The 26,460-nt window shown below is 40.8% G+C and overlaps 5 protein-coding genes across 8 annotated transcripts; 2 read left to right on the top strand and 3 right to left on the bottom strand.

Annotated features, from left to right (window-relative positions):
• Positions 1 to 1,455: 1,455 nt before the first annotated feature.
• On the top strand, positions 1,456 to 7,609 carry LOC105188061 (nodal modulator 3). Of its 2 annotated transcripts, none has more exons than XM_011149301.3 (14): positions 1,456 to 1,655; positions 1,730 to 1,829; positions 2,124 to 2,252; positions 2,409 to 2,575; positions 2,680 to 2,833; positions 2,962 to 3,367; positions 3,450 to 3,726; positions 3,843 to 4,024; positions 4,334 to 4,799; positions 5,174 to 5,366; positions 5,442 to 5,587; positions 5,666 to 5,789; positions 5,856 to 6,218; positions 6,368 to 7,609. In XM_011149301.3, the coding sequence occupies exons 1-14, from the start codon at positions 1,516 to 1,518 to the stop codon at positions 7,073 to 7,075; spliced, it is 3,555 nt and encodes a 1,184-aa protein (XP_011147603.1). In that variant the 5' UTR covers positions 1,456 to 1,515; the 3' UTR covers positions 7,076 to 7,609. The 2 variants fall into 2 exon arrangements, with proteins under 2 accessions (XP_011147603.1, XP_011147604.1); XM_011149302.3 differs by having other exon boundaries at positions 4,352 to 4,799; positions 6,368 to 7,075.
• Positions 7,610 to 7,709: 100 nt separating this feature from the next.
• On the bottom strand, positions 7,710 to 9,046 carry Obp11 (odorant binding protein 11). Its single transcript, XM_011149303.3, has 6 exons — positions 8,889 to 9,046; positions 8,655 to 8,748; positions 8,439 to 8,524; positions 8,249 to 8,351; positions 7,956 to 8,020; positions 7,710 to 7,828 (listed from the first exon to the last, which is right to left on the bottom strand). The coding sequence occupies exons 1-6, from the start codon at positions 8,958 to 8,960 to the stop codon at positions 7,811 to 7,813; spliced, it is 438 nt and encodes a 145-aa protein (XP_011147605.1). The 5' UTR covers positions 8,961 to 9,046; the 3' UTR covers positions 7,710 to 7,810.
• Positions 9,047 to 11,868: 2,822 nt separating this feature from the next.
• Obp10 (odorant binding protein 10) lies at positions 11,869 to 15,140 on the bottom strand. The gene is made up of 6 exons (XM_011149300.3): positions 14,740 to 15,140; positions 13,756 to 13,843; positions 13,277 to 13,329; positions 12,860 to 13,016; positions 12,203 to 12,267; positions 11,869 to 12,079 (listed from the first exon to the last, which is right to left on the bottom strand). Exons 1-6 carry the CDS (start codon positions 14,797 to 14,799, stop codon positions 12,062 to 12,064), a joined length of 441 nt encoding a protein of 146 aa, XP_011147602.1. The 5' UTR covers positions 14,800 to 15,140; the 3' UTR covers positions 11,869 to 12,061.
• A 2,887-nt stretch (positions 15,141 to 18,027) lies between these two features.
• Positions 18,028 to 21,419, top strand: LOC105188057 (histone-lysine N-methyltransferase 2D). 2 transcript variants are annotated; one of them, XM_011149296.3, is made up of 7 exons: positions 18,028 to 18,207; positions 18,542 to 18,810; positions 18,936 to 19,413; positions 19,490 to 20,074; positions 20,235 to 20,485; positions 20,687 to 20,937; positions 21,032 to 21,419. In XM_011149296.3, exons 1-7 carry the CDS (start codon positions 18,094 to 18,096, stop codon positions 21,331 to 21,333), a joined length of 2,250 nt encoding a protein of 749 aa, XP_011147598.1. In that variant the 5' UTR covers positions 18,028 to 18,093; the 3' UTR covers positions 21,334 to 21,419. The 2 variants fall into 2 exon arrangements, with proteins under 2 accessions (XP_011147598.1, XP_025154934.1); XM_025299149.1 differs by having other exon boundaries at positions 18,939 to 19,413.
• Positions 21,420 to 21,450: 31 nt separating this feature from the next.
• Bcs1 (mitochondrial chaperone BCS1) lies at positions 21,451 to 24,957 on the bottom strand. 2 transcript variants are annotated; one of them, XR_003112963.1, is made up of 8 exons: positions 24,670 to 24,800; positions 24,392 to 24,583; positions 24,062 to 24,201; positions 23,792 to 23,986; positions 23,379 to 23,612; positions 23,132 to 23,302; positions 22,662 to 23,036; positions 21,451 to 21,552 (listed from the first exon to the last, which is right to left on the bottom strand). XR_003112963.1 is itself a non-coding variant. In XM_019843568.2 (7 exons), the coding sequence occupies exons 1-7, from the start codon at positions 24,798 to 24,800 to the stop codon at positions 22,822 to 22,824; spliced, it is 1,278 nt and encodes a 425-aa protein (XP_019699127.1). In that variant the 5' UTR covers positions 24,801 to 24,957; the 3' UTR covers positions 21,759 to 22,821. The 2 variants fall into 2 exon arrangements, 1 of the variants encoding a protein (XP_019699127.1); XM_019843568.2 differs by lacking the exon at positions 21,451 to 21,552 and having other exon boundaries at positions 21,759 to 23,036; positions 24,670 to 24,957.
• Positions 24,958 to 26,460: the final 1,503 nt, after the last annotated feature.

Consider the following 26,460-nt stretch of genomic DNA (forward strand, 5'->3'; position numbering starts at 1 on the left):
GAACTCGTCGGAATCGATTCCGAATTTCCGATCGGAATAATTCCGTTTCCCCTAGAAAAGACAATGGCCGCGTTCAGCAGACTCAACAGTTGGACAACATTACTAGATTTTCCACTGAATCTCGCTCCTGATTGATAAATGTTTCTGGGTCTATGAAGAATCTAAAAGAATGCTCCAATCACAGACAATAATCACTAAGCGCTCTCTGATCACTTTGTTCTACTAAACGCGGCCAATAGAAATCTAGGAAATAACGGAATAAATTCAATCGGAATCGATTCCGACGAGTCCCATAATAGATATTATCTATGTTTATTTCGAACTATACAGTTTTATATTTCGGTCACGATATTTCTAAGATGGCGCTAATGCACAGCGAGATTTTTCTCTTTGGCCTATGCTAATGGGCGTATTCATAGTCAGGCCTTATATTTAATAAGACTTCCTTAAGTTTATCTTCAGATGGTCTGTAGCCATTAAAATAATCCGTGCAGCATCTAAAGATGGATATAAGCATCTAAAGATGGATATAAAAATTTTATAAGATTAAGGGCCTGTTGTTCCAACTTCTTGGTAAGTTAACTGACGGTTAAATCATATGTCTGTCTTTGTCCAAGTTGAAGGAAAAATAAAGACAAACGTATGATTTAACTATCGGTTAACTTACCGTGAAGTTGGATCAACCGGCCTTAACGTCTTTATTAGTATTTTGTCAGTGACAACTCTTTAGTTGCGATTCAAACCATTACTTATTGGTTTTCTAAAATTTAGCCAAGACTCAAACCACAATTTAGTTCTTTTCAGCAAGTATATTTTACTTTATAATAAAAAATGAATGAAATTCAACAAGCTATAGTTTTAGTATAAATAACGATATCGAGATAATTCAGAGAACATTTTGTGTTCCGAAATTTCTAGTTTTTAATTATATTAATATCATAATTTTTTCAATGTTTTTGTATCAAGTAAATCATGTTAAACAGAAAATGATGACATAGCACAGCAAACTATTTGAATGTAAATTAAAGAAAAAACTTCATATTTTCAAACGATGTAAATCTCATTTATTTGCATTTTTGCATCTTTTTTCCTCGAATTATTTAATGTTGAAGCATGAAACATATAATTTCCCACATTAGTAGCTCATCATAAAAGATAAGAGAAATAATATATAACAATCATCAAAGATAATTAAGAAAGTTCTTAAAGTGCCCTCTTTAAAATGCATTTATATTTTTCATAAAAGTAATTTTAATTGCAAATAAATTTTCAAGGTATAAAAACTCAACTGAAAGTTGATGTTGAAAATTGAACAATTACTTTTTTTTATTTAATTTAATAATTAATTTGATGTGTTTGACGAGAAACGGTAGCAATATTATTATTTCAATGCATTCATCCAAATAATGATTCGTCTTGAAGTAGAGCTAGTGGGTCAAATTGCAAAGAATGCTGATATGATAAAAACGAACGGCGTTTGGCCCAATAAATGTTGCAGAAGAATACAACTTCGACATGTCAGGTCGGCTAAATTTCATTTTTCTCGGTTGTTTAACGACGTTATTAACGAGCTGCGTTGCTCAGGATATTCTAGGATGCGGAGGTTTTTTGAAAAGTCATGCTGACATCGATTTTACAAAGGTGTATGTCAAACTGTGAGTATCCTTGTCTATAGAGGTTAATAGAGGTTAGTTAATTGAATTGTTTAATCATGAAATAAATTTTTCAGATATACCAAGACTGGCAGTCTAAAGGATCAGACAGAATGTGCACCTAATAATGGCTATTATTTTCTTCCCCTCTATGACAAGGGTGAATACATATTAAAAGTAAGCCAAAAAATGCTTCATCATTTAAAGTGTTATATTAATTAAATGCTAACATGCTGGCATTTGAACATGTAAAATTTGTCTATTTAATATGCTTATTATAGTATAATTCAGATTTCAATATAATTACACATTGTACAGATTTTATTTAAGTTCAGCAAAGAATTAATGCTTGATAATATAAAAGTGTAATTTTTACATGATAAATGTTATTCAATAGAGAAATATTATTGTTATATAGTGTTTTATATATATTATATGTTTTTAATGCCATTTTTTTCTATATTTCTCCAGGTGGACCCTCCTAGGGGTTGGAGCTTTGAGCCTACAGAAGTAGCATTAAATGTAGATGGTATTACAGACGATTGTAGTCAAGGAAAAGATATTAACTTTACATTCAAAGGATTTGGCATTACAGGACGTGTGAGTGACAATTTCCTTCTTGTTTTATCGATATTAGATAAGTTATATTTATCTTAGCTATAAGTATTATATATGTTGTCATACCTTATTAAAATAATATATGGAGCAAATTACATGGAGAAATTTTTGAAACATATAAGTTATTTCATATTTCAGGTGATTAGTTTAGGTACTGACTCTGGTCCCAAAGGAATCACCATATCTTTATATACAGAAAGCAATAAGCAAGTTCCAGTTAGATCAACAGTCACAACAGATGGTGGCATATTTTATTTTACTCCTATTCAGCCTGGAAAATATGTTCTTGTTGCGACTCATTCTAAGTAAGTGTATAAAATAATATCTAACAATTGATAAATATATCTTTCAAGACATACGCATGTGTGTGATACCTCAGAACACCAATGGCATTAATTGTTTTTTTCAGATGGATAATAAGAGAAAGTACAGTCGAAGTAACTGTGCAAGAGGGGAACACAGAGCTCCCAGATGGTAGTCTGGTAGTGTCTGGATATGATGTCAATGGCAAAGTTACGAGTGAGAACGAGCCAGTGGCTGGTGTATCTTTCATCCTTTTTGGTGTAAGATTTCTCCTTGTTAAAGTTATTTATTATCAATACATAGTTATTAGCTGATAAATACTCGTGAGATTAAATCGTAAGGTAAATATCAGTGAACATTGTACAGAAGGATACATCTCGTTTTATAGGATGGCGTCGCAAAGAATTGCGACACTACGCCTGTGAACAAGGACTTTGAGTCCAAGAAACCGCTTTGCCATGTCATTTCGGATCAGGGCGGTAGATTCGTGTTTCCCAGCTTGTCACCAGGCGAATACAAGCTCATACCTTATTACGCCGGTGCGCAGACAAAATTCGACGTTCAACCGCAGGAACTGGCTTTCAAAGTCAGCCACAGCAGCGTGCTCCTTGCGCAGGATTTCAAGGTAACTGGCTTCACGGTCGGCGGCCTTGTCCGCAATTCCGTGAACGGAAGTCCTTTGGCCGGAGCGAAGATATTCTTGTCGCAGAAGGAAGTGGCGGTCACGGACAAGAACGGGAAGTACGTGTTGGATAATATGAAAGCCGGCCAGTATACGCTCAGAGCGGAGTCTGGTAAGATTCTGCGAAATATTCCCTAAGATGAGAGACTCACTGAATTCATCGGAATTAATACTTAACGAATTTTTCGTTCCAGCGAACGTACAATTCAGCGAGAAAACGGTGAAGATATCTCCGAGTTCGCCCGAACTTCCAGTGTTGGCACCTTCAGCGTACAAAGTGTCGGGCAAGGTAACGCTTTCGGCGAAGGGGACGCTACACTTCCGCAAACTGTCCATTCAGAATACTGCCACTAGTTTCTACAAGGAACTTAACACCGACGAGAAAACTGGGGAGTTCTCAGTGTACCTCGTGCCAGATAAGTATCAGCTGAGCGTGATTGTCAGTACGGAAGAGAAAGCTAAAGGCTTACAGTAAGTAAAGCAAGTGAAGTTTAAAATATCAATGATGATTTTTCAAAATACAACGCATCTTATAATATTACTTGTAAAAAACTATATTTGTAAAAAAAGTTCGTACCATTTTTCAGATTCTATCCGCTGCAGCAGACGATCGCTGTGACGTCCCAACCGATCACCAACGTCAACTTCTTGCAACTGAAGGCTACATTAACGGGTACGGTACATTGTTTGCAGGGGACAGATTGCAGCCATGCCTCCGTCACTCTGAAGATACTCGACGGAGTGACGATCAAAACGGTGCAAGCGAAAGGTGAGCCGACTAGTGTTCCTGTTGACGTTAATTCAATGTTTTACGATGTTGTACTCTCAACTGCAATAACAAATACGGTCTTAGGACATAAAAGTGAAGCTTGAAAGAAAGCTTGATTACAGAAAACTTGATTACAGAAAACTTGTCTACTCGTGATAAACAAAAATAATAACAAAAATTCGTGATGAATAAAAATAATTGCTTGTTTTCAAGCAACTGATAAAAATATATAAACGACTCATACCGTACCTGTTATTGCAGTAATGTCTCTTTGATTTGGACGCGATACCATTCTCTGTGTCTGTGAAGTCATCTTCCATTACGCAGACGGCCAATATCAGTTCACGGACGTGTTGCCCGGCCACTACGAAGTGCTGATCGACAACGACGTGTTCTGCTGGGAAAATCCCAGTTACAGGGTCTCGATAACGTCGGAGCGCGCCGAAGTACCGCCGTTCAAGCAGACTGGCTTCTCCATTACCTTCATATCTTCCCACGACACGACAGTGGCGTACTCCGAGCCTAACAGCACCAAACTGATAATTCTGCCGTTGAATAAAGGCAGCACGAGGCATTGCGTGCCGAAGTCGGGAACGTACACCTTCATCCCGAAGGGCTGCCACGTATACGACAAATCCTTTTACACGTGGGACACGAACAATCTCACTCCGATCTTGCTGCACTCCACTGAGCATACTCACAGAGGCAGTATCGTAAGCACGGGCGTGCAAAGCGGTCTCAAAGTTAAAATTGAAGATGCGAGCAACAATATCACGTAAGTAACTCAACGCTCATCTGGATGAAATTTATCTTTCTATGTCCTTTTAATCCTTGTTTATATCATCGGGATTTGTTGCGTTTGATCTTAATTTCTAAATTTCTTTTCTCAGCAATTCTAACTGTAAGAATCAATATTTTACGATTTTTACTTTTCCCCAAAGATCTTCCAAAGGAACAAGTTTACTTATTTTTTTAATTTATTTACTTTTTTTTCTTATTTACTTCTTTTGTTTCAATAGAATAAATGAATTTTTTAATTTAATCAATAGCATGATGATACATCATTGGGGGTTGATTATGTTTGAGAGAGATATATTGTTGTGAAATATATCTTATGTATTCTCTTTTTCATTGATTTGCTTTATGTAGGATTGGACCATTGAAGCATGTGATGAAAGACGGCATGTACAAGTACGAGTTCGAGTTTAAAGCGAAAACGGACAATATGTACACTATCATTCCGCTGTCGGACATTCTGCTGTTTAATCCGCCGTCTTTAAAGGTCATCGGCGTGAACGACTGTCATAATGACATTGCGACTTTCGTCGGCGACCTGGGAAAGGTAGAAAATCATCTATTATATTGAATGCACGAGGAAGTTTTGTCTCGTTTCGTTGAAACAAGAATATTTGTACAGATCATAGCCGGAGAAATCGTGCCACCTTTGGAAGGCGTGACGATACAGATCTTTGGCAAGGATAAAGAATCGCCAATTCACACGTTGGTCACAGAGAAGAGTGGCGTTTACAGCGTCGGACCACTGGATGGCAAGATTGAATACAGGTATGTCAGTGGCGATTTCTTTTGTTATATATCGTCATGAATGAATCTTATTGTGAATAAGTAATTATTGTATACCAGTGTTACAGCTGAAAAGGAGGGTTTTGTGATCACTGAGACCGATAAGAAAGGAGTGTTCTGGGCGCACAAATTGGCCGAGATCATTGTCGAAGTTTCCGACCGCGCTGACAATTCCTCATTGCAGGTAAAATAATCGTGTAAATTGTCAATTGAGGAAGTTACATTTGTATTTACACTTGTTCTTATGCAGGGCGTGCTACTTTCTTTGTCCGGTGGCCAAAGTTACCGCAAGAACAGTATAACCGGCGAGGGTGGCAAATTCATGTTCAACTCGCTATCTCCGGGCGAATATTATCTTCGGCCAATGATGAAAGAGTATCGCTTCGACCCGCCGTCGAAGATGATCAATGTCGAGGAGGGGGAGACCGTCAAAGTGTACTTGTACGGCAACAGGGTCGCATACAGCGCCTATGGCTCTGTGACTTCTTTGAACGGGGAACCCGAAGTAGGTCTGTTGGTCGAGGTTCAAGGTCAAGGAGATTGTTCCGATCTGCAGGAGGAGGCCACGACCGAGGAGAATGGAAACTTCCGGATCCGTGGTCTTCAACCTACGGTAAAAATAATCTGCCTTTTTGATATTCTTATATATATTTTTATAGGTAAACATTTATCTGCATATTTTCACACATACCTACAAATATTTGTAGATAGAAAAAATTTCACACATATATTTTCGTATTATATATATTATATATTTTGTAGTGCACCTACGTATTCCGTTTGAAGCCGAACGCAAAGGTGAACGCTCATATACAACGCACGAGCCCCAGCTCACAGTTGGTGCAGCCGGTGGAGGACGTCCACGGTCTACGACTGATCGCCTTTCACCCCATTTCGCGCACAGACGTCGCGGTACACGTGACGTCCGTCCAGCCGGAGCATTACCGTACGATCAAAGTGAAACTTTGTCCAGACGATGCGCCTGATTCACCGGTGCACATCTCTAAGCTGGATGCGCAGCAGACCAGTAAAATCACCAGCGGCTACAACGCCGGCTTCCTCGTCCATTTTCCGCCGCTGCAGACCGACGGCCGCAGATATTTCGTGCAGCTAGAGTCCTCGCTATCGCAGTCCGTGCACAAGTACCATACCATGCCGATATACTTCGAGGCGAACTCGTCGTTCAAGTACATGAAGCTGACGTTCAACGCAGAACGTAAGATCGACCAGGCCGACATGAATCAGACGTCGGTGGTCGCGCTGCCGTTCATCATATTGGTCGGCCTGGCTTTCTCCAATCGCGATACCCTGTGGACTTGGCTGAACGCCTTGCTCGACAAACGCTCGAAACCCGTACCGAGCTCAAGAGCGCCCGTTCAAGCCATCCCCATCGACCCCAGAGCGGATGATATCATAGTCGAGCAAATAATGAACGTTAACAAGAGGAAGACAAAGCCGCGGAAAGCGTAAGTCATTTTGTATCACTCGACATCATTGGCAACGGACATTTTCTTCGCATATTATAAGTCATACACCGTGTCTCAAGCAAAGAAACCTTACGTCGAGATTTCGTACGCAAAGAGATTTAGAGATCTTACGCTGATTATGTTTCATGTGTCTAATCACCACGATACATATTCGTCGTGACGATTATGTGTGCGCTATCGAAATTATCAGCTCGATATACTTGATGTGTATTTAAAACTATTAATGTTTATACAATGGGTTGTATAAATTTATATCGCGGAATCGCATCGCATTCTGCTGTAAAGATACGGTTGTCTCCTGCGGAGTTAATTTGCGAGTATTCAGGAAACTCGACAACGTGATATTTTAATGCAAAACCTTAAGATATAACATGAAATGCAAATGTAATGCGCAAGGATGTTCACGATTGAAAGGATTGTTCGATACGTAAATTCTTATAATAGTCGAGTTATTTAAAGTAAGATGTACATATATGAAAAGATTGTTATATTATATAATATTCACGGACCTCCATTATTAAAGATTCTTACTTTCACCTAGTCGATCCGACACTTACTTGTAAGTAGGTATTTTTATCCTATTTTGCGGGTAACTTAAAAGCGATAGTTGTAGAAGGTATGGGGATATATGAGACGATCGTCAAGATCTTTATTTTCTCAGAACAGATTTATAGATGACATTCTGAGCTCTTACCGATGCCGTACACATTGCTAGCGTTCAGATGACGAAGTACGCCTGAAAAAGAAGAACGCAATGAAACGTTAAATGTAACGAAATTTTCTTTTGGGGGATTATGTATGTAATATCTAAAATTTAATCCATATCATGGAATGTGTTGATTTGACGTTTCTTTTTAACATACCACAGGATTCGCATTGTACATGCATAGGTTGAAGTTAAAAGCTATTTCGCACTTGTCGCTCCCTTCTAAAAATCAAAAAAGAGAAGATCGCACCATCAGACGTTGACAAAAGGGAGGCGAATCAGTGTCATTAGACTTGTATTTTTAGTTGAACTAGGTTGCATCTTTTATTATCAAAGTAAAAGTGTATAATCTAACATTATTCTATTCTATCTAACGGGAAAGAAAAGGAAGAGGAGTGAAGTTCTAGTTCAACTAAAAAGAAAAAGCCTGTTGTATCAATGGATACTTGCCTATCTCGCGACACTCGTCGATCATTCCTAATCCAATCTGTTTGTAAGCCGGCGGTAACATCTTGGTCAAGAGCTTATAATTGATCTTGCCGTCTTTTTTCATCTATAAAGGAAAAGTGATTTCAGAGTTTCAGCTATCCGCGATCTGTGATCGCTGGTACATCTATTTGAGCAATTCTGTTTTATTTACCACTCCTCCTTTCTCCATCACGCACTTGAAGTAACACGCTAAACCTTTGTTCTCGAAGTCGCCCTGTTCCGCCGCACCTAGTATTTCTGCAATTAAAATTAAGTGATTGATGATTGAACATACGCCAGCGTATCTATTGATACATTAAATAGTTCTTTCGACCGCTTCTTATCAACGAACAATTCTCGCGATCCAATTGATATTTCGGCAACGTACCGTCGGTTATGCTGTTGTTTTCACCGAGACATTTTTTCCGTAAATTTCCGGCTAATTTCCTCAGCTCATCATGGATAGTAGTATAATCTATTTCCTATAAAAAATATTCGCACAAAGAAATCGAAATAGCAGATAAGAATTGTTAAATATTAATTCGAGTCATCAGTTCTGCATCGATATTTTATAATATATAAATTTAAAAGCACAACGTGCAGTTGTAAAGCGCATACTCACCTCGCTGGAGACGGCAATGAGCTGCGTGACGATCAAAGAGGCGCAGATGAGGACCAGGTTGCCCCTCGCCATCTCGTCCGCGGCACGTAATATCTTCCTAGGGATTAGCAAAAAATGTTCGTTCTCCTATCCAAGATTATTAAGTGGCAGCCGCGCGAAATCGACGAGAATTTATGCGAATCCGAATGTGCGAAGGAGTGGGAGATAATAATTAGTTGACGAGAAGTGCGCACACTCCTTTGAAATAAATCTTCGACGAGTTACACGAACAAAGAATTTTGCGCGGATGACGAATGCGTCAGGAAGTTGAATACGACAAACGACACCGAACAACTGCAACGCGCATTTTCTGAAAAAGGTGCATTTGTAAAACTTCTTCGTGAAAAAAAAATTTAGCAAAGGTTTCAACGCAGAGTCGAGCTTTCGTATCGAATATTTCTTAAAGAAATACTTATAATAATAAATCTTAAAGAAATACTCATAATAATAAATTTTCATCGGAAAGAACGCAAAGCAAACGATCGATATTGTTTAAAATACTCGGAAGAATTGGTAAGAAAAAATATCTGAAAAAAGAAAAAGAATATTTATTCGCAGTGAGTACTATTGAAATAAATTTGCTCATATTAATATATTTTTACACTGAGAAAGAATGATGTGCAAATGAGAAAATGTATTCTCTTAAAACTGTTTTGCTTTTCACAAAAATAATTATTTACTTTATTTAAACAAAAGAATTTAGATTCGAGCGAACATATTAATAGTACTCACTGAATAAATATCTTTCATTTTTTAAATGTTTCCTTTACTTCAGATGCATATTATCTAACTTATCCTTCAATATTTTATCTCTCTGAATATAAAGGGTGTCCGAAAATTCATGCAAGAAGTGATTTTGATAGAAAACACAGGTTTATAATTAAAAATTGTGAATTTTTTATTGATTCATAAAGTATACAGTATAGGGTTATGTATGGAATAGCATATCGGGTAAATGGCCTCCACGGCTTTGCTGGCACATATGCACTCTTTTGTTGAAATTTTCCGTGACCGTTTTGCATAAATGTGGCTGAATTTCGTTGATATAGCGCTCAATTTCCTCCTTCTAGGCGTGGGTGGTCGTGGGCTTGTTGGCATAAACCTTAGACTTCAAAAAACCCCAAAGAAAAAAGTCCAACGGCGTTAAATCGCATGATCTGATCACCAAAACGGGAAATTACACGACCAGGAAATGACTCATGCAGTAATTGAATTGTTTTTCGGGCTGTATGGCATGTGGCACTGTCTTGTTGAAACCACATGTCGTCCACATCCATATCTTGCAATTTAGTCACAAAAAACTGGATTATCATGTCGCGATAGCGAGCACCATTAACTGTTACTGCCTGACCAGTCGCATTTTCTTCCGAAGAATAGTCCGATGATGCCTCCAGTCTAAAATCCGCACCAAACAGTGACACGTTGTGGATGCATTTGTTTCTCAACAATCACTCGTGGATTTTCTGAACCCCAAATGCGACAATTTTGTCGATTAACCAAGCCATCAAGATGAACATGAGCCTCATCGCTGAAGATGATTTTGTTCGCCAAACTTTCATTATTTTTAAAATATTGCTCAACAATAAAAACAATGAAAATTGTTCTTTCGTGTAGCACTCCATTTTTAAAAACCCTGAACTGTCAGCTGTCACGCTGTCTTTTTTTTTCGCAACACTTGGCAACACTTTACTGCACAAATGGCGCAAAATTCAAATCTTGCGTGAATTTTGGGACACCCTTTATATAATCTGTGCATGCATTATATAGTAACGCAAGCATGACGGTAAACACAACGGTAATTATAACTTACGAGCATACGAAGTGTATCCGATGCTCTGACCAGGTAATTAACGGTCACACGACGATGTCTTCCTGGTTCGCCGTTAGCCAGTAATTTCTGTATTTCGAACATTGTGCCAGGCGTTCATACCAAGTGGCATAATGTTGCATATTACCGCCGCGGTAATGAAACGTTCGCCTTTTAATTACAGTCGCGGTCATCCCGCGTGTTGTGTAACCACATCATAAGATCATAAGATGCCGTGCAATCGATCCCACGGTAATTAAATCGCTGGTCGCGAGATCGTTCGCGACTTTTTGCCACCGGTCCAAGTTCATTGAGTCGCTCGAGAAAGCTGCCTGCTTTCCCAAACAGCAGCGTCCCTACGCATTCGGTTCTCATACGACAGGCATAATTGCACCCGCAAGTTCCCATCGATCCGCAAAAGCTCGCTCGTAGCACCGGATAATTCGCATCGTGCACATCGTGCAACAGCCGCTCAATCAAAAACAGCCGGGGCTTCTGTACTGGCTGTGCCAGTAACGCACGCGAGTACTCGGCCGCTCTCTCCGTCATGATCTCGTCACAAAAGACTCGTTGGCGAATGAACGTTTCAAGTATATTATAGCCGTAGACTCCTCCTTTCATTGCATTCGATCAAGCGTGACCTCAGCCGCCAATTGGTGCATTCTACTACCGCAATCTGTAATACATCAGACTTGCTCTCACACGGGAGAGCGCGTTTATCCAATATCTATGATAGTCACTCATAGTCAATCTGTATCTCTGATTCCTAGAAGTAGGTAGAAAACGAATGGAATAGAGGTAGAAGCGATTGGATTTCAGGGCGTCCTCCAGCTTAAAATAAATCGTCAAGCGCTCCAACGGACTCTTTAAAAATTACAAGAATAAGAAATTACTGGTTGCAGGAGAAAATTTCCAGAAAAATAATATCAAAAACCGCGTTATCGCGATCGAATATCGAGATGAATGCTGAGATGATTAATAATAGAATTAAGATTAGATTAATAATAGAATAATACAGACGATTAATAATAGAATGTGCGAGAGGAAACCTGGGATGTGCGTTTCTGCTGGGACGAGGCGGGATGTTTCGATTCGTGCATTTTGATGCGCACAGCACAACTCGGGACACGCCGATTAGATGGTTGAGCCCTTTATTTCATCGACACATCGTATACGATGCCACGCGATTACGGCGCGCGGCGACACAGTTACATGGTTAAAATGTAAAGTGGCGTAAACGTAAAAATCTCAACACATTCGGCGAAATTGTATCTTGAGCATTTTGTTCTTTGGTCTTCTCTCCGCTCCGGTTCCCTCCTGCGACTCGTTAGAACAGATAGTAAGTCTGAAACAGTGAGAATCGATCAGACGAGCTTGAGATAGAGCGGAAGAGCGCACGCGACGATAATGCGGCATAATTCGTTTCTCTCCGTTGTCGAAACGGTTGAGACGATTTCAATTCACTCACCCTCGGAGATAACTCGGCGTAGCACTTGTTGAACGTGTACGCGTACTCGCAGTTGTCGCCCTTCGCTGCAAACGAGGGAATCATTCGGCGAATTAGCGATCGCGCGTCGTGCGAGACGCGAGACGACGGATCGTGTGTCATCGAAATGAAAGTGAAACGACAACTCAAGTGAAACTCCGTAAAACTCAAGAACGAAAATTTGAAAATGAGAGAGCAAAAGAAGGTTCGGAGGTTCTCAAGCTGAGGAAACTAGCGACGCTAAGACCGCGTATATACAATTTCAATTGCTAGTCGTCTTTAAGTCGCGTTTCAAAGTATAAAGAAGTTTTCAATAATATGAAAAAGAGTCTTCATAAGAAAACACTTCCAAATCGACTCTATTTCTTTCTCGATCTACTACGATCACAAATTCGTACCACCATTCTATTTTTTAAGCTCTCAATCTCAGTTTTTTATCAGCTTCGAACCCTCCCATCTCTCTCTGGCGAGGTAACGTTGAGATGAATCGCGCTGAGAAACTGACTGTAGAAATTAAATTCATTCTTGAGAAGAAGGAAGAAAAGAAGAAAAAGAGAATCACTTGCAGCGCGATTACTCAAGTTTCGAACACACGCAATCGATCGACGGATTAAATGAAAAAGAAAACGCAGTAGATACCCAAATAGTTACCGATCCCCTTGCATTCGCTGATCGCTTTCTCGACCTCAGCCCTGTAGGCGGGTATTCTTTGGAAGAATGTCAGCATACCGTTCAGACTTAATTCTCTCTTGTCGTCGACCAGGCCGAATTGTTCCCAGAGGCAATACATGTAGCACTGCAAGAGATCAAAATTTGAAAGAGCAGCTTAGCTCTCTCTCCTGCCGCATGCTCGCTTCGCGACATCTCACGAGAAAGCTGTTATTCGGCCATCGACTTTCGTTAAAAAATTACAGAACAAGCGTACACAACGCGCGGCTGAATCGTGCGCATTTTCGCATTTTGTCGGCCGTCTGTGTTGTATAATAGCGGGATAACGATTTGTTTGCAGCCCGACACGTAATTGGCAATTCAAACGGCTCGCGCATCGGTACTCACCTTCAATTGACGTGTTTCCGGCCATTGACCGTTTCTTACCGCTTCTATGTCGGCTGAAAGAAGGATTTAGTACACTTTGACATCGACTCTGCTCGAGTTTTCCGTAGAAAATTTCCTCGGGCTTTCCCCGAGTATGCAAATGCCACTTGTACGTACGCAGACACGCACACACTCCCGACGCGAAATCAATGTGACTTTGGTCGTTCGTCAATCTTCCTTTTTGTTCCGTTCCAGAGTAAAAGTGAATTGTTTCTGTTGATTTAAATTCCCAAGCGAATTGAAAATTCTGCTGATTTAATTTTCCGAGCGAACTGTTTCGCTCGGTTAATTTAATTTTTCAAGCTCGAGCGCCTGCCATACGTACATGTAGACTCGCATGCACGGTCGTGTAATTAAATAAAAATGTCAATCAATAATTTCCTATCCGGAACTTGCAAACCCGGGGGAGTGAGTAAACTCTGAGAGCGAATGCAAAATACCTGTGGCTACTCCTGTTTGCGTTTGGCAAGCGTTCACAACGCTGGCCGCGGTCGCGATCATCTGGTCGGAAACGAAGCTGGGTCGCGTCTGCAAGATAAATTAGTTTCAGTGTTGGGCATTAGCCGATTGAAGGATTTCGACTGGCTGGAATAATCAGAGTTAACATCGAGTAAATCGTCATAATATCGCTTCAATCGATTTGCTTGGTAAAACACTGATTGATAATTCATTTCATCAGCCACGATTACACTATTCACAATTACATGTATGTGAATTGATTATTTTCTACTATCGATTTGTCGATTGTTGCAGCCAGGACAAGATTTTAATCGATCAATGCCTAAACATTGGACGGTGTCGTTAAAATAGACGAACGCCAATCGCGCGAGGGGCGAGGAAGCTACCGCGATGTATTTTCCTGTCTGTGGTTCAGAGAGAGAGAAAGAGAGAGAGATCTCACGACCTCGCTAATTAATTAACATCGATCAAAAGAAATAATAACATATGAGTATTAATTAGCCCTCAATTTAAAATATTTTCATGGCGCTCTGTCGTGAGAGACTATAATTCAGCTCTTCGCTTCGCACACTGAATACGAGCACATACATAGTTCAATCAAGATTGTAGAATAGCGCCGGAGGAAAACATCGCGCGCTTTATCGAGCGTGCGATCCACCCCTGGCCGGCCGGGGCTCGCGAAAAACAACCCACCTTCTGCGGCAGTCCACCGACACATGCCGACAGAGCAAACTCGTTGGGGCTTCGAGAAACGCGACCGGATTTAACTGTTCAATCTTCGAGGAACTCGCACAGACAATTGATAAGTTATAAGCTGAATGAGGGACTTTTATTTCGTCGACTTCCTCGTGCACTTTCTTTACAGAAAAATTGTCTCTAAGAAGATAGGTCTCTCCTCCCTCTCCTACGATTCACCAAATTGACTCTCGATCGGGTCAAAGGTCACCGCCCTGTTTGACACGTACCCCGCAGGAGACGATCCATGCTTGCAGAAGGAAACCCACGGCGACCGCGAGTAGCCTCATCCTGGTGATCTCGTCCTGGTCTCTTCGCGGTCGTATAAGGACCTCTCTCTCTCTCTCTCTCTCTTTCTCTCTCTCTCTCTCTCTCTCTCACTCTCTCTCCTCACTGACTGCTGACAATGATGCTCTCCCTTTGGCGACGGAAGCTTTCCCGGCGCTTGGACCAACGTATGGAGTGCACGTCGAGCGCGAGGCGAGGGTGCGACTGAACATCGGAGACGAGAGAGAGAGAGGCGGCGCGGGTGGCCGGCCGGCCTCGCACGGTCGGTCGGGGGTCGGGACACTGGATGAGGCGGTATGGGATCCAGGGGGCCGAGGGAGAGACAGAGGTGGAAGCTGCAAGCCCTGTCGCGCGCGCCCTGGAAGCTGATTCGAGAGCAGGTCGCGAGCTGCTCTCTCTCTTTCTCCAGCGTTCTTTCCCTCTTCCTCTTTCCCTGTTTCTCTCCCTCTCCCTCATGCGCCGCCCTTGCGTTATTTCCTATGCAAGCTGTTCAATAATAAGCGCGTCTACTCCACTAAAATTTAATTGAACGTCGTAGATTTCGCGAGGAGCCTCGTGAGAATTCAGAAGCGCGCTGTGCGAGAGAAGAAGGGCGAGATATCATCGAGAGTAACATTACATCAATGTTCTAATTTCCCATTCAACGTATGTTGTGTATAACGGTTACATTGTTGAGCGAGAAATTATAACATTGATGCAATGTTATTGTTATTAAATGTTTACTAAGTAAATCTGAATCGCGTTCGATATTTTTTCAGAACAAATAATATTCTTCTTATTCGACGAGCCGCTAACGTCGGTCTAACGAGGGAAATATCGAAATTATGTAAAGAAATGCGTTTCTCTCTGTCGAAGGAAGAATTATTCTCGCACACGCGTTCCGTAACACGCATCGAAACGTCCTACATCGCATAATACCGCGCTCTTTTCATCGCGCAAAGATAAATGACTGTCTCCTCGACGTAGGAGCTTTCGATTCTAGGCCAGGTCACACATATAGACAGGCGGATTTGATTGACGGATGTTACCAGTTTACGATCCGACCCTATGTAATCTCTCCTATCCTACACGACGTCGACACTGATACGACTCCTGTCTCTCTTTCTGCGTGTCTCTTCATCTTCGCGCGTAGTACATCGGCTTTTTTTAGAATTGTTCTAACGTGAATATACTTGCATATCACGCGTTTGCTACGAAATAAAAACGCGCAAAATCACACACGAACGTACAGAAAAGAGACTCGTTCATGTGAAGAAGCTGCGGCTTTACATTTGCTCAGTCGAGATTGCCCTTTAATGTCTATTTAAGAACAAATCTATTTAAGAAAAGCAATTACCCACTCAGTTTACTCTCTTTCTTTCAAGTATAATGATTATTTTCAAGAAAGAATATTTTTTTATCAATAGTCTTCAAATATATTCCTCGTAAATTTTAGAAAAATTCATTATTGAGTATTCGAAAAAAAAGTTCCTTTCTTCAATAATATTAAAAAATTTATATTCTCTATGTAGGAAGCGACTCGCACATTTTGCTTTAATATTTTTGATTCAAGTAAAAACCTCTGATGAGCTTATGATAGATTTGCGGACATAAATTTATAAAATACTTGAAAGCAATTTACTCGACGTCGCCTTTCTATGAAAGAAACGCTCGCTTCTCTCTCACGCAATGTGTCCATGGTAAAAATCGAGCGCGTTTCGCGAGACAAAAATAAGAGTTTACAAAAGTGCAAGATCGCGCTCGACGCCGATTACATTTTCGTTCCCCTCGACTGGATTTTTTATGCTCGTTTCCTTCGTGTTGTAATTCGGTCATTTGCTTTTTGAATACAACGACAACGCAAAAATACGCAGCTCAGAATGATCGACTGCGATTTCCTCACGTGATACGCACCGCGCGCATCGATGCGCATCACGTAAAGGTGCAACTGACACGTGGATTACGCGGAGGGCGCGTTTTGTGGGTCAATACAATTCCGGCGGAGGTGCGCGAGCAAGCCCGAGCGGGGCCCGAGGAACCTCGCTCCGGGTACAGTCGCCTGTGGAATTATTGACCAACGGCCGCGCGCTCGTTCCTGGCACATCATCTTCAACGACTTATAATTGCATTCAGCCGATACAATAGAGACCGAACGAAACGCGCCGCCACTCGTGCGACTGGCTCGCGCTTAAATAAACTATACATCAATAAACCATAATTTAATATTTTAATACTATTTCAATAAAAGAAAAAAGAAAACCATGTTCGTTCTCGGAGACGTAACCCTTCCACCGACTGTACTTTTCCCGCGCGTACAGTCCACGGAATAAGTATTGACTCCTTTTATTCGAACAAGTATTGACTATCCTACGGCTATATTGCGCGCGATCTCTCAGCGACTTCATGTAACCGGAAGACATCGAAATTAACAATGAAAGACACGTCTATCGCTTCGAGGAGGACCGAAATTTGAAAAATCCCATTGGAAGCGATAAACATGTCGTTTACATCGATTATCGTCGACTGTACCGCGCCGTTGTCGGTACAGTCCGCAGAACTGTAATTGACAACGCGCTTTAAGTCTTGGCGGATCTACGGCTCACAGGAGGATCGAGAGAACGAGGATCCTCACGGAGGGAGCTCGACGACACGTCTACGTCGCTTTTCTCGCTTCGATGCCAACGTCGCGATGTCATTAGCGTCGTGGTCGCGACGACAAAGCACATCGAACGGGGACAAAAGAATCTCAACGGACTGTACTTGGCGGCGGCGGTGGCGGCGGCAGTTGTATTGACCGCGACGCGTGTTCCTCGGGGTTCCTCGCGCGGTGCGAGCGAGAGCCGCGTCTCTCGGCGAGGAGAAGTACCGCAACGTGTCGCCGCGTGTGGTGCAAGAGTGTGATAAAGCCGACGCGGACGACGAGTCTCCGCGTCGGCCGTATTTCCGTGAGAATTGACGGATGCTTTGACGGTGATCAGTGAGCTGCCGCCGCCGCTACGGCGACGCTCAGTATCAAGCGCTACGATGTCGACGGCCAGGAAACGACGACGTTCACGGTCCGATTGATCACATCGACGAGAATTCAACGTGGAGGATCTCCTGCGGGACGTGCTGCTTCTCTCGTCAGGACGCCGGCGAGTGGCCGCGCGCCGCTCCGTTGGCTTCTGAGTTTCGAATAAAAAAAACTTCCAGCCCGACTGAGGGGCGACGATCGGTCGGCTCTCGTCGTCACGTGATCTGCGTTCTTTCGCGTACGTCACTTGTCGCGTGCGATTTAAATCTCCGTGTCGAGATCCGGAATTGCCGTCGTCGTGAAAATGGGCAAGACGAGAGGCGTGCACGAGACTACTCCGGAGTTGAGGAACCGGATGGTGGGAATGTATGAGGCGGGTCTGGGTCTGCGAGAAATCGCCGCTGCCGTCAATTGTTCGGTAAGTAAAGCCTGAACGGGAACATGCTGAAATGCGTTCAGTTGCTTAGTATATTTTGCCGATGATTGAACTGGTATAATTAGTATGTCGAATAATCCAAATTTTTCGTAAAAATGCGAAATTTAATCTCTACAATTTTAAATGCAAGTATATTTCTTGGCATCTTATTGATTTTTTGTAAACATTATTCTCAAAATGACAAGAGATTTGACATGTGCTTTTGTCATCTGTTGATACTTAAAATTTCTCTGTCATCATCATGAAGACAATTGAAATTATAAACGCGCGTTTTCTAATAAAGTCACAGTTCACTCACTGATTATAATTTTTTCAGCAACGCACAGTGAAAAGGTGGCTGAATAGATTCGATAAGGAAGGCACTGTGGAGACACGGGAGCGGTGTGGTCGCAAAAGAGCCACTACCACAGAACAGGATGAGGCGATCATTCGTCTCGCTACACAAACGCCTATAACAGCAGCTAAAGCAGTGCTTCCTGCACTAGGACTCACCTGTTCGGTGGATACTGTAAGAGAGAGGCTGCATAAAGCCGGGATTCACAACTGGAGTCCTTCACGCAAATACATGCAGAGGATTCCGCTGGGGTTGGTACACCTAAGCAAAAAATTCCGCATTACAGATTTTTTTATTCTGAAACGTAGAGCTCTCTCCGTCGTCTTCTTAAAAGTTTGTCTTTAATGTGCTGTCTGGTTGCACGTCTACCTTCTAGCAGTGATGCCGATGGCGCAGCGATTCAGCAGGCAGTTTGGCGGCCGACTGGCACTCAGTTAGGCAAGAAGAAAACCCCGAAGGACTCGAACAAGTCAGAGAAAAACAGTGCCGTGGTTAAGAAGAAGAATCCACCAAAGAAAGTCAGAGTTCGAGACCTGTACGTCGGTGACGGCGCTCCGGCTGATAGTCTAAAGTCTAATCAGAACGCTGAGCAGCAGCAGCAGCAACAACAACAACAGCAACATCAGCAACAACCGCAAAGTTTCGTATTTCCTCAGCAGAATCTCCCTCCACCTCCTCCCGCTCCTCAGGCGGAGATGCAGCCGCCCACACAGCCACTGCCGACGACCCAGACGGAGTTCGGTAACGCGTTGAGTTTAGTGCAGCAACCACAGCCCATCTACCAACATCCGGGGCTGAATATTGTACAGAACTGGCCGCTGGACCTAGTGCAAGGCAGTCATCATTACCCACAGGTTTGGTTATTGTGCATAACGGTAAATTCGAAGAAAGTATTGTACATATCTTAAGTTGTACACTTTATACGTATAGGGACAACCAAATCCGATACCTCACGAACAACCTCCGCCGCAACAGCAGCTGCAGGAGTTGCACACGCAGCAAGAGCAGCAGCAGCAACAGCAACAGCAACAACAGCAGCATCATGCACAGCAAGTGCAGCAACAAGTCCAGCAGCACGTACAGACGCAGGTGCAATCGCGTTTGCAGAGCCAGCCGCATCAGCAGAATACTCAGTCTCACCATCACAATCTTGACCAAACGCAGCTGCAAGCGGTGGAGCATCAGGTGCAACAGCAGCAGCAGCAGCAGCAGCAGTCGCACTTGCAGTCTAACATACCTAGTCCGGAGGCGAGCGCGAACATAGGTTCGGAGAATTCGAATACTTGCAGTTCCAATGAGAACAGCCAATCGTCCTGTGAGGGACAGCAGAGCAAGGGATCGTCGTCGAGGAAGATCAGAGGCGGCAAATCGGAGACGGAACGGCAGAAAAAGAAAAAAAAAGGCGGCAAGGCGAAGGGGACGCTAGAGACCAGCGTGGAGATCAGGAATCGCATGATCGGAATGTCAGAGGCCGGACTGTCCACCTTGTCCATCGCGCTGGCGATAGATAGATCGGTATGTATGTAATGCCACCGCTCCTGCTTTGCACACTGTGTGTCAAATTACGCATAATTACGCACCGAAATGCGTAATATCGTGCGAGCAGATGTGAATTTACGAAACACGAGAAAGTCGTCGCAGGAGACTTATATGGACGTGATTTTAAATTAATCAGGAACGTACTGTTAAAAGATGGCTAGAACGTTGGCATAAGGAAGGCAATGTACAGACGAAGGAACGAAAAGGCCGACGTCGAATCACCACCAAGGAGCAGGATGAGGCAATCGTTGCGATGGCGACGCAGCATCCTCTCACTGCGGCGAAATACGTAGCGCCCGCGCTAGGTTTGAAGTGCAGCGTGGATACGATTAGAGAGAGGCTTCACAAGGCCGGCATACACAGCTGGAAATTAGGAAAGAAACAAGGGTTAGATAAATTATCATATTTTCTGCCACGTAAGGTATTACCTTAGACTATCGAAAATTCTTCCCTCAAACGTTACCAACAGCCGCAACCTCATCATCAAGGAATCTGCATTTAAACTCAAAATGCCCTTGTAATGCTGAAACATCACTTCTAACAGAGGCAAAATATACGTGCAATGAATATGATATTTGTGCATTTTAGGGAAGGAAATGCAGTCCACACTGTTCACCTGTGGCAGCCGAGCGGGAACCGACCCAACAAGCCGAAAATGCCCGGAGACAAGAAGAAGAAGGGCACCGGCGGTAAGAAACGCGATTCGACGACGAACAGCGGTCAAAAACAACGTATTGTGCGGAAAAAGAAAAACGATTCAGCACCGCTAAAGACGACTCCACCTCCGGCAAACATGATGCCAGAACAGCCCACGTTGTCATTCCATAATCCTGGAACCAGTAAGCGTCATAGAGAAACTGTAGCACATATATTTTTTATGATACACATATTATCTGATTCAGAGAAAATTACCTGTAAAATATTGCTTCCCAGTGACGAATTACGTCTCCGGTCCTAACATAATGCAGCCGGTGCACAATCTCAGCGCACCGCCGCCAACACTGCCGCAACCGCAACCACCTCCGCCACCGGCGCCGCAGCCGATGCAGCCGATGGGTCCGATGATGCAGCAGAGGCCGGACTGCAGACTAGCGCAGAGTATAGTTCCACCAGTATCAGGTCCTAGCAATTCCGGAGTCGCCTATCCGTCGTGCATGGTTGGGAACAGCGGTCACACCGGTCACATGGAACAGACGGACCCGCTCAACTATGAACCGTACATCTGGAGTTTCTAAATGTCGATTAGAACGACATATCGTCTCGTGCAGACAGTATGAACTGTTTCACATCATGATTCTTGTGTGATCTGACTTACGCGTAAATGGCAATATTAGAAGATAATTGTATATGTGCAAAAAAACTCGATGATTCTCCGACTGTTACGTTTGAGAAAAGTTGCATTAACTTTCGAAGACTTTTACGGTCGCAATAATGCAGCATTTCATTGTGATTCCCTGTAATTGGTTAGGCAAATTTGAGTGAATTGAGAAGATAAAGACTACAATGTGTAAATAGAGAATCGTACATAGAGTAGACATACATCATATGTTTATTTTGCTACGATATATCATCTCTTTAAATAATGTGGAGTCGTAATCTGAAGTTGTATTGTATATTGAAAATTGATTTTTATACGGCATGGTCGGACTTCATTAAATTAAGAGGTCTCGAATGTTTATGTTGTAAATATTATTTCTAATGATCGAGAAGGAGAGAAAGAAAAAGAGAGAAAGTGAAAAACAAAACAAAATCTGAATATCAAACGAATTCAATAGAAATATCGCGGGTGTCTACTGTCAACTATTCTTTATTGATAGTTGTGTAGGATAGAGAGCCCAAGGGACTTCTTAGTGAATTCAGTGATAGATCTATTTTCAATATATACAGATATTCGACTTTCTGTGAGCGTATATTCGTGAAAATACTTGCGAATATAATATGTGTACGATATATTTAATTATTATATGAATCTGCTTTGAAACAACATAGTACAAATTGGCATGTTCCAGTTAGAAAACTGTGTAGTGGGTCGACTTCAAGCAGGCTGCCAAAGTAGTTACATTTAGTATAGGAAAACTGCCTTTTTTCTACCATACCCTCATATATATATATATATACAATTTTCTTAAATTAATGCAACGTTGACGTTACTACTGTAAGACTGTTACTGTTTTATACACACCATATTTTCTGACCGTAGTGTCCAGCTAAGGATTGATATTTACATTGGTAAAATTATTTTTTGTTATAATACTTGAGGAAGTCTTTTCGTTTGAACAAAGCAGTATTCATATATCTCGTCCATATACAATTGCCGGTGGTACAAATGCAAAATAGCGCACTAGTTACGAGAAACAAAATATCAGATGTAGAAGAATTTTGTCGGATTTTCATTTTCGTTTTCACTTCGCATTAATATCTTTGTATTTTCTACCACGTGACAATATCTCAACAGTTGTACATTATGTAATACCAAGATATTTTTAATTATATTCGTTTTTACTCAAGTGTTCATTCTCTGTTTTATATTCGCGCAAGTAAAATGGAAATAATGATTACTCACTCTGTACTCTGTATAGATTGATCTCTCTTCAGAATAATAAAGTATCTTTATATAAAACACAAGAATGTGTGTATATGTGTATGTACTATAGTCACTTCGCATGGTCATCGATGCTAATATAAATAGTCCTGCTTCAGATTATACTAGATTTCACTTTTCATCACGTGAGTTCCCAGATTTGTGCAACATTATTTATCACCGCATCTGGATTGTTTTTATGAAACATGAAGTATCCTTGAATTTGCGCAGGACTGACGTTTCTTTTGTAGGAAATAACGTTATCTGCAAATTTTCTCGCGAGTACATCAGGATCCTTGCCCGGTTCTCTGTAGAATCTTCGGAACATTTGCTCAACCTGATTCTCGCTGCACCATCCTGAAAGAAATGAAATATCATGATGACTGTATAGTTTTTTAATTATCGTTTTTAATCTCTACTATTATTTCTTCATTATATTTCCATATACGTACCAATATATTCCTTAACATCGACTCTGCCTGGTCTAACGAGTGCAGGGTCCAATCTTTCCAGATAATTAGTCGTCATAAATAATATCCTAGCTTCTGCAGATGCTACGCCATCCAGGCAGTTTAACAAACCGCTAAACGTAACTCTGTTCAGACCCTCGTACGCTGCTTTGACTAAAATTGAAAATGATACAAGTAACATGAATAATTGGTTGTTTCATTAATATGTCCGATTTCTGAGAAATCTCACCTTCTTTAGATTCCTGCCTGCTGGTAAAAGCAGCGTCGATATCTTCGAGAAGGATAATGGTTTGCTGCGGAGCTACTGCTAATAAGTGATTCAGTCTGTCGTCCGTCAGACCTCTTTCAGATAAATTTAAGACACAAATGCCGCGCTCTAGTTCTCCAGCCAAGGCAGTAATATATGATGACTTTCCGCATCCTGGAGGCCCATACAATAAATAGCCTCGGCGATACGGAATTCCTAAAAGAATATGATTTAGAGAAAAGGATCAAAAAATAAAATAATGTTGACTCTTCAAAAAAGTAATGTAATGTAGAGATGGAGAAGTAAGGAGATTCTTCTCTTACTGACTAGGCAGTTGATAGCAAATTTTTCAAATAAAATTAAAAAAGTATGGATTTAAATTGTTGATAGGATACCTCTTTCGCTGTACCACGAAGGATTATTGATAAATTCTCGGCAGTCATTGACTATTCTTTCAGACACACCAGTATCTAAAACTACCGACTCCAATGGTCGTTTTTTCTTAGGATGACCAAACTGTCGCCATTCGCTTCCCATAGCAGTATACATTATAGTTTTTCCCTCATGCTCTTTCAATGCCATTTGTCTGGCTACAAAAATGAAGAATTTTCTTTAATTTCTTGATAATAAATAAATTTCATAAATATTTGTAATATAAACTCAACCTTCTTCAAGGATGTTGAAATATATGCTTCTGTCCTTGCCAAAGGCTGTTAACTGCACAGTCTCCCATGGTATACCCATATGTAAGTCTAAAGTCTGTTGTTCTCTTGTTCTTTCAACTTTTATCCAATTCCCCTTATACCTGCAAAAATAAGGAAAGATGTTAGAATAAGCTTGTTGAGAAAAATTTTAATCAATACCAAATACACTTGAGATCAATATATATATATATATATATATATATATACATATCAATAAAGAAAAAAGATCACAGAAAATTCTAATATATAAAAAGAATGACATTTGAAAAAGAAACCTGGCAACAGTCTGACCTGAAGAAATGAGTTCCTATACTGGGAATAAAATCATATTTTGTTTTCACATGACCAGTTTCTTTCTGTTCAAAGCTAGTCTCCACAGAGAGATGTTGAGTCTTACGAGCACCTTTGTGTGTGATCCATTGTAGAAGCCATTGATAACTTTTGTCACGGCATGGTACTTCCAAAGTGATCATATAATGCCGTCTAGGAATAAAAAGATAACATTAATATCTTGCTATGCAAATGGACTATGGCAAATTGCTATGGTACATTTTTATATCAAAAGATACCTGAATAATACAGCCCCAAATTGTGCACTTTTTCTCAATAAAGCAGCAGTGGCACCAAGGCCAAAGAGGCCAAAGCCAGCGCCAAAATATGGATTATCGGATAGAGTTTGTATATAATCAACAATTGTCATGATGTAAATTGATATTACACAATTGATAAAGTTGAAAGAATAACATGAAAGTTTAGTATATCTTAGAGATCAATCAGTATTAACTGATAATGTCAATTAGCAATTTGTTTATTAAGTTTTGCAATTATAATGATCATTGCATCAGTTATATAAATCAAAGTAAAATAGTCAAATTACGATAACTAGAATCAGAGGTTATGTGTGCACCAATAATGTCTACTTAATACTGCAAAAACATTAATAATCAGTAATAAGTACAGAAGCATATTTCACAAAAAATAATCTATAAAGCATTTCATAAAATATCTTCACGTATCACTTTATCAAAGAATAAAAATCTTATTATTGAGTAACTTGTTTTGAATACCACGGAACGGTTGGCCAGTGTTGACACGACCGATAATATAGAACATTTAGTTTAGCAAAGATGCGAACCCGATTCTTTTGCTCCAAGGAGTCATCATTCTAAAAAAAATCATAAAAGCTAGCAGCAATTATTTTGATTAAAAAATGTTAGTAGCTATTTCATTTTAATAAATGTTTTTTAAGCGAAAAATCCGCAAAACTTATTTAAAGACCTAATTAATAGTTAACAAACATAGAAAAAATTGATTCGTGATCGCTATCCTGTTACAAATGATTATATTTCGCTTTATGTTACAAAAAGAATCTCTACTACGTATAGTGTATCATCGTTTAATAACGTCAACGCCAGGTACCACGAGTGTGGTTTGAATACGCACCTTATTTTCTCTTCCTCTCATTTTTTTATCCTTTTTCATTCTTTTTTTAAATATTTCTTTGCAAATAATGTATCACTGACCGACTATCTAGTTAACTGCTACGTCCGACCTAATTTAATACGACTGGCTGCGCGCCTCTGCTCCGATTAATTAATTTTCAATAAACGCAGAAAAATCTCACAAGGTTGCTATGAACGGCGGCTGGTTTCCGGGTTTTTTCTTTCTCTTCTACACTAACGATTAATGATCTATGCGGTTACAGAGAAAATATAATACGCTCGTTGACGTTCGTATAATATATCTATGTATATCTATATATATATATATATATATATATATATACACACATATATATATACATATATATATATATATAGTTATAAACCGTTCGCTAATCTCCGCGATGTAATTGGTACGTTTTACATAATGTATGTATAATGCCGTAACGCTAGAAGTGCATTTACAATATGTACAATTTTCTGGGTCCATGCTCGAGCACGAGGCAAAGCCAAGTCGTTAGATCTCGCTTTGTGTGATAAAGGCTTCTGTTTGTTTTTTTCTTTTTTTTTTAAGTTGGAGACATAACGTATGAGAGTTACTAAACTTAAAAGATGTGTCGTCAGTAATTCATCAAATATATCTCGCTATGCTGGTTGATAATATTATTACTCAACATCGAATGTCAAACGCTATATATATATATATGTGTGTGTGTGTATGTGTGTGTGTTTATATTATAAAATGATCGTATAAGTCTATAGTAAATATAATACAACTGCGTAAGATTACATCTAATCCAGGAAAACAGATGAGGAAAGTGATTCCAACGTTTCCAACGGAGTGTCGAGTTATAATTGACCTATATGTGTTCTGCATCAAGAGTACTGAATAATACGCAATTAATAATACCTAATATA

Source organism: Harpegnathos saltator, unplaced genomic scaffold (genome assembly GCF_003227715.2).
Source record: "Harpegnathos saltator strain DR-91 unplaced genomic scaffold, Hsal_v8.6 scaffold103, whole genome shotgun sequence".
Classification (NCBI taxonomy): domain Eukaryota; kingdom Metazoa; phylum Arthropoda; class Insecta; order Hymenoptera; family Formicidae; genus Harpegnathos; species Harpegnathos saltator.

Excerpts from the sequence above, each read along its gene's own strand:
- LOC105188061 (XM_011149301.3), top strand. The coding sequence starts at position 1,516 with ATGTCAGGTCGGCTAAATTTCATTTTTCTCGGTTGTTTAACGACGTTA. Across the intron at positions 2,253-2,408 it reads GATTTGGCATTACAGGACGT|GTGATTAGTTTAGGTACTGA; the intron begins GTGAGTGACAAT and ends TTCATATTTCAG. Across the intron at positions 4,800-5,173 it reads GATGCGAGCAACAATATCAC|GATTGGACCATTGAAGCATG; the intron begins GTAAGTAACTCA and ends TGCTTTATGTAG.
- Obp10 (XM_011149300.3), bottom strand. The coding sequence starts at position 14,799 with ATGAGGCTACTCGCGGTCGCCGTGGGTTTCCTTCTGCAAGCATGGATC. Across the intron at positions 13,330-13,755 it reads GCAAACAGGAGTAGCCACAG|CCGACATAGAAGCGGTAAGA; the intron begins GTATTTTGCATT and ends TCCTTCTTTCAG. Across the intron at positions 12,268-12,859 it reads GGGGATCGGTAACTATTTGG|CGAAGGGCGACAACTGCGAG; the intron begins GTATCTACTGCG and ends CCTCGTTTGCAG.
- Bcs1 (XM_019843568.2), bottom strand. The coding sequence starts at position 24,800 with ATGACAATTGTTGATTATATACAAACTCTATCCGATAATCCATATTTT. Across the intron at positions 23,613-23,791 it reads TTCGTGGTACAGCGAAAGAG|GAATTCCGTATCGCCGAGGC; the intron begins GTATCCTATCAA and ends ATATTCTTTTAG. Across the intron at positions 23,303-23,378 it reads CAGGCAGGAATCTAAAGAAG|TCAAAGCAGCGTACGAGGGT; the intron begins GTGAGATTTCTC and ends TTTCAATTTTAG.
- Obp11 (XM_011149303.3), bottom strand. The coding sequence starts at position 8,960 with ATGGCGAGGGGCAACCTGGTCCTCATCTGCGCCTCTTTGATCGTCACG. Across the intron at positions 8,525-8,654 it reads AAACAACAGCATAACCGACG|AAATACTAGGTGCGGCGGAA; the intron begins GTACGTTGCCGA and ends TTTTAATTGCAG. Across the intron at positions 8,021-8,248 it reads CGACGAGTGTCGCGAGATAG|AAGGGAGCGACAAGTGCGAA; the intron begins GCAAGTATCCAT and ends TTTGATTTTTAG.
- LOC105188057 (XM_011149296.3), top strand. The coding sequence starts at position 18,094 with ATGGGCAAGACGAGAGGCGTGCACGAGACTACTCCGGAGTTGAGGAAC. Across the intron at positions 18,811-18,935 it reads ATGCAGAGGATTCCGCTGGG|CAGTGATGCCGATGGCGCAG; the intron begins GTTGGTACACCT and ends TCTACCTTCTAG. Across the intron at positions 20,938-21,031 it reads ATTCCATAATCCTGGAACCA|TGACGAATTACGTCTCCGGT; the intron begins GTAAGCGTCATA and ends ATTGCTTCCCAG.